The 6,000-nt window shown below is 44.2% G+C and overlaps 1 protein-coding gene across 1 annotated transcript in view; it reads right to left on the bottom strand.

Moving 5' to 3' along the window:
- Positions 1-557: 557 nt before the first annotated feature.
- SLC6A5 (solute carrier family 6 member 5) overlaps positions 558-6,000 on the bottom strand; it is a 28,764-nt gene continuing 23,321 nt past the window's right edge. Inside the window, exons 15-16 of the mRNA XM_058025970.1 lie at positions 3,969-4,136; positions 558-713 (exon numbers count right to left, since the gene is read on the bottom strand). Coding sequence (XP_057881953.1) covers positions 558-713; positions 3,969-4,136 — 324 coding nt within the window. The remainder of the gene's footprint in view (positions 714-3,968; positions 4,137-6,000) is intronic.

Genomic DNA, 6,000 nt, shown 5'->3' with positions numbered 1-6,000 from the left:
CAAATCATAAAGGAGGTGTGCAGACATGATGGGTCAAGGTTGGCTGTCAGTGTAGGGAAGCAGCCCCGTTGCTACAGGAGCCTTGTGCTGGATTTACATCAGGACTACAGAAGATCCCATTCTTTGCTCACTTCCATCCTATTTGAGGGATGAACCCTCCTTGGAATGCACTGGTAGCAAAATCCTAGTCCCACCCCAGCCACCTGCTACAAAGGGTGCTTGTGGGAAGGGGGTCAGACTGCACACCTCATTTGCTCTAAAGACTTTTTGGTTTGGTTTTGTTTGTTCCTGCATCACCTGACAACACCTGGCTGTGCCACCTGTCACACACAGGGCTTTTGCTGCGTCCCCAGGTACAGAACGTGTCACAGGCATCACCCACCCCTGGAAGTGGTCTGGTTAGGCCTCCCCTATGGCATGCAACAACAAAGTTCTGCTTTCCTAAGCAACCACTTTCAGGCACCATGGGAAAGAAGAAGCGGTGGGTGAAAACAAAAATGGGAAAAACAAAATCAGAGAAGGCTGACAGTGTGATTGCCACCCTTTAGTAATAATCATTAGCACTGTGTCCCCAGTTCCATGTCCTTGGCTGGCAGTTTGAGCCCCAGGGAGGAGGTTCCCAGCGGATCAATCATGTTCCTGTACCGTTCGCCACGGTGCTTGGCCAGGAAGGGGCCCCAGTCGGGCTGTGGGGAGCACACCAGCTTGAGCCTCTGCCAGGGAGAGAAAAGAGAATCTCACTGGGTGCCAGGGGCAGGATCAGAGCACAGCAAGGGAGCATGGGCTCACTCAAGGTTAGTGATGGCAGCCTGGCAATGCTCTGCTGCTCTCAGGATCTCTGCTGCTCGGTGACTCAGATACATACAAGCCTCTTTTCCCAGCCCAGCAGTCGAAGAAGGAGTCAGGATTTTTCCACTCTCATTCTCAAGGTTGTTTATTGTTCCTTATCTATAACATTCTTTCTCCTGTCCTGCCGAAGTCTTTTCAGCAGGACAGACAGTGGCACTCTGCCTGCCCCCAGGGTGGTGTTATCTATTATACTAAAAACTGCATGCACACTATTTACCATAACTTCCCAATACCCATCACCTGTGTTAAACGGTGAGTTTCTACCCTAAACCAATCCAAAAGTCACCCAGAAGATGGAGGCCAAGAAGAAGAAAGAATAAGGACAGGGCACATCCAAATTCCTCCATCTTGGGACCCCGAGCCCCATTCTAAAACCTGAAAAATCTATTTTTCACCCCATGACAAACTAACTATTATTCTGCCTAAACTCTCTTGACTTGTAATTCTTCATATAAAGGTGGCAATTTGCTCCATGGGTCAAGAACAAAGGCTCAGGGGTCTTGGGCTCTGTACCAAGGTCTCTGAGCCCCCCAGGCAGGGTCTTGAGCCATCCAGGGCAGCCAGAGGAATTTCCTGGGTTCTGACACACTGCCCAGCATCTGTGTGGCACAAGGTTTCCAAGACTAATAGGGGATCAAGTGGCCAGGTTTTAATGGTACATTCTACCCCACACCATGTGAGGGGGGCTCAGAACCACTGCCACAGACTGTGAGGCTCTCTCACTGAAGGACATGTGGACAATTACTCAGCCCAATGGTCTAAGCAGTGGGTAAGTGCATTAAAATAATTGGATTTATAGTTAGCATATTTCCCCCAAGTAAACACATTACCAAAAAGTAGTATATCACTAGGAAAGATTTTAATTTTGAGATGACAAAATGTTTTGTTTCTATCTGCGGGAAAAAAGAAGGAGGAGAACGTCAACCTGGCAAACAACGAAAATTTTCTGATCTTTCCACTGAGTTCTTTATTGAATATATAATTTGATTGGTGCATTCACAGATAAAAAGGAAAAAAACCATATTTTTGATGACTTAAGAGGGAACAATTATATGTTTATTACCTAATAAAGTGGATCAGACTTCTCGATCAGTTATTTTAATCTCTGCTTAATTACCAGTTTGCAACTTTTACCTCCCAAATCAACCATAATAATTTTATGCAGCAGACTCAATATTGAGGAAACACCAGACTACAGCTGAAAGATCTTGAGCAAAAACAGATCCAACTCTTGGGTGTTTCTTTGGGTGCACACCTGGAAACCCAGTAAGGGAAGCACCCTGGTTTTGTGGCAATTTGTGTGCCAGTTTTAGACATGAGAAGTTTTGAAGCATTTGTGTCAGTGGGAAAAGCTGATGAGCCAAAGAAGAAGCAAATCTAATTCCACATTAGGTCATTTCCTAATGCTGCTCTACCCAAGAGCTGGATGACCCTGTAGACAAGTGGCCTCATTGCTGCTTGGATGCTCTCCCTAGGCTGTCCCACCACTGTGAAAATTCCTCTCCTACAACATTCCTTTGCTCCATGGGTAGCAGAGAAGCGTGGTCTTTTCCCTTAGGCATGTGTAGTGTGACATATTGAGAGACCAAAGAGATTATGCTATTTTAGTACATTTTCTCTCCTTTTCATTTTTTGAAGCAAGAAACAGCCCCGGTGGGATTTGCAGGGAAGCTGAACTGTAAAAGCAGCTACAGAAAGGGGAGAAAGTGTCTGTTCCTTCTCCCAAGGTGGCAGCAGCACAAGCAGCAGGCACTGATGAGAAGGCAGAACTGAGAAAGCCTCAAAGACTTAAAATAAGAGCACTGAGCTTCTCCAGAAAGCAGGGGCAAGGCAAGGAAGGGATGAAATGCTGACATTGCTCATCCTGCCAGGGACTGAGGGATGGGAACAACCAGGGAGAGGGGGTGACAGGCAGGGACAGGACTCAGGGATGCAGAGAAGGAGGTGGCCACCACATTTCTGAAGCAGTGGGGGAAAGTGTCAGGAATCCAATTAGCAAAATAAACAAAAGAACCTTAAATTAAAAATAAATTGCCACCTGGAATTATTTTAAGCCCAGGTGCCAGAAAGGATCAGCCAATTCAGGAAGAATAAAGAGCAGAGAGGTGAAAGCAAAGATTGCCAGCTGGGTTTTGTAGTGAGTAGATTGAGATGCATGAAAAGCCTTGCTGGGGGACTCCAGGACACAGCTTTGCACAAAGGCAACCCCTGATTGACATCTGCTCATGCTGATTCCCCTCTCCTGGTGCTGATTGACCTCTCCTGGTGCTCGCTGACCTCTCCTAGTACTGAGTGCCCTCTCCTGGTGCTGATTCCCCTCTCCTGGTGCTCACTGACCTCTCCTGGTGCTGATTCCCCTCTCCTGGTGCTCACTGACCTCTCCTGGTGCTGATTCCCCTCTCCTGGTGTTCACTGACCTCTCCTGGTGCTGATTCAACTCTCCTGGTGCTCACTGACCTCTCCTGGTGCTGATTAAACTCTCCTGGTGCTGATTAAACTCTCCTGGTGCTGATTTATCTCTCCTGGTGCTGATTCAACTCTCCTGGTGCTGATTTATCTCTCCTGGTGCTGATTCAACTCTCCTGGTGCTGATTCACCTCTCCAGATGCTCACTGACCTCTCCTGGTGCTGATTCCCCTCTCCTGGTACTGATTAAACTCTCCTGGTGCTCACTGCCCTCTCCTGGTGCTGATTCCCCTCTCCTGGTGCTCACTGCCCTCTCCTGGTGCTGAATTCCCCTCTCCTAGTTTTGAGACCACACTCCCTGGGCACAGCACACACCTGCAGCTGAGGCTTCCTGTGGCTGTGTGCTGCTTTTCAAAAAGGCCAACGAATCTAGAACAACTTTCTCCCAATAAAGCCATACAAAACCTCGTGAAATTTATCTAGAGCTCATAAAACAAAACACTCCTCAATTTAGGACCGTGTTTTTTGAAAAAATTAGGAATAGAAGGTCCACAATTTAAATCAACTGAGCATCTCTTTGCAACACAATAAGTGGTTTACCAGAAAGTAATCTGAGCAGTATTGGACATTCAATATCACAAAAATCAATGAGAAATGAAAGATACTGTCTCCTGTGGCCATATTTTTAAACAGCAAAAAGACAGAAGGATTACCTCAATAAATTTTCCTGGGGCTAGATGCATTTTTATCACAAACATCACTGGGATCCAGATGACTGAGCAGGCCAGCATCAGCCAGCCGAGCACCATGGACCAGCCTGGGTAGTGGTAGGCTCCATAAGTCATGGGTTCCCACTGGTAAAAGCTGAAGCACAGAATAAACTGGGAACAAGAAAGGAAAGCAAATATGTTTGAGTAAGCACAACAATGCCACCAATTGTGGGTACCCACACCCACAGAGTTGGTGTCTATGGAATACACATAAAGCCACATCCACCTAAGGCAGGGTGCTGCCACAAGCTCTAATCAATGGGTCAGAGCCTGAATCTAATGAGTTTCTAGGAAATCTTGCAAAATCCCACAAAAATCACTGTATTTGTGCCAGAATAATTGAAATAGAATCTTGTCCCTAGAGTAACATGCCTTATTACATGGTCTATTGGCAGTTTTACCTAATGTGATTATGGTAAGTTCCCCATTTCACTTACTGTGTGAACAGCAATACATCTGCTTACATTTCTGCATAATTCAGTAACTTTTGGAAAATGCCTGTGCTTGCAGTAATTGCACACAGAAGATTTATAGAAGTATAACAAGGTGAAGGCACATATAAAAATGATCAGCTTTAGTTCCAGAGATGTGGAGTCTAATGAAAGTCTAATATTAGGCTATCCAAATGTATCAAATATTAGCTTTACAGAGGCAATAATAGAAAAGAATTCATTGCTTGGTTTTGCTTTGTCTGTTTCCATTGCATAAAAATTGAATGATGACTGATCAGTGGCAGTTTATTTCTCACTGTAAGTTCACTAAATATTGCATTTGCAGGGAACAGCAACAAAACATGCAAGTTTAGAGAGTAAACACGGTCAGTTCCAATTTGTTTTCCTTAACAAACAACATAATTTCCTATTTCCGGGTTGTGATTACTGACAGGAGCTACAAGCACAAGTCTGATTAGTAAGGGATCTGAGCAGTTTGCAGAAAAGCCTTACAATTCCCTTCAGAAGTGTGAAATAGGGTCTAATGCAGCATCTTGAAAACAACCACTGGAAAAAACACAAAGAGCTAAAACAATCCCATGTGCACACGCCTTCATCTTTAAAAAGATCCCCAAGAGAAGATAAATACCATTGATGTCATCCCAACACTATAAACTGGACTATGTCTTCAAACTTTTTCAAAGTGATCTGCAAACTACAAGCATACATTGTCACAATCAAACCACAGGTGGGTAAGATAGATTGCTCTGGCTTTCACACAGAGCAATGCTCTAGTGCAGTGCAGACAGCAGGTAAAGAAAATCTATGCAAGAAAATTCATTTTACCCATTGGAGAAATCATTCTCACTGTAGAAAATGTCATTTCTTCACAACTCAGGATTCTGTGAGCTCACCAAAACTCACTGGTGCCTTCACACAGGCATTCCTGTCTGTGAAAACTAAACCTTTTCCAGTTTTCAGAAAAAAAATGTCCTCATTTGTGAATGAACAATACTGAAAATAAGTTGTTAACTTCAGCCAGTGCCTTTTTCTTCCCCCTCCAGAGGAAGATTTGCCAACACTTACCCTGCACTAAAGGACAGAATCTTGCTGCACCTGGGGTTCAGGCTTGAGAGCTTCCAAGGGGAGGTACAGGCACTCAAACAGAAGATACTGGTAAAGAAGGCTCTGTTATTTTGTGCTGATTTGTCAAGCGGGAAGCTTTTGAAATGGCTAAAATAATTATTTCGTTCTTGTGCCAAAAAAAAAAAATATACATATATGATTGCAGATTGTATCTGCACGGAGGTTAAAACGTAAAGGAAGCCCTGTGTTAGAATCCTAGATGGCAAATGTAGATACAGATATTGGATTCGGTCCCCTGGACTTGAAAAACTTTCATAGCAATGGAGAAATTGAGAACGTGACATATTTTTTTATTAAATGGAGACCTAAACGTGAAGCAAATGCTAACTGAATTTGAAGGAAGGTGTTGGGGAGGAAATAAAAATGAAAGGAAAATAGGAAGAATAATAAACATAGAC

This window comes from Melospiza georgiana, chromosome 6 (genome assembly GCF_028018845.1).
Source record: "Melospiza georgiana isolate bMelGeo1 chromosome 6, bMelGeo1.pri, whole genome shotgun sequence".
NCBI classification, from domain to species: Eukaryota; Metazoa; Chordata; class Aves; order Passeriformes; family Passerellidae; genus Melospiza; species Melospiza georgiana.
Note: the sequence above shows the minus strand (reverse complement) of the source record. Positions and strands in the feature narration are given on the sequence as shown.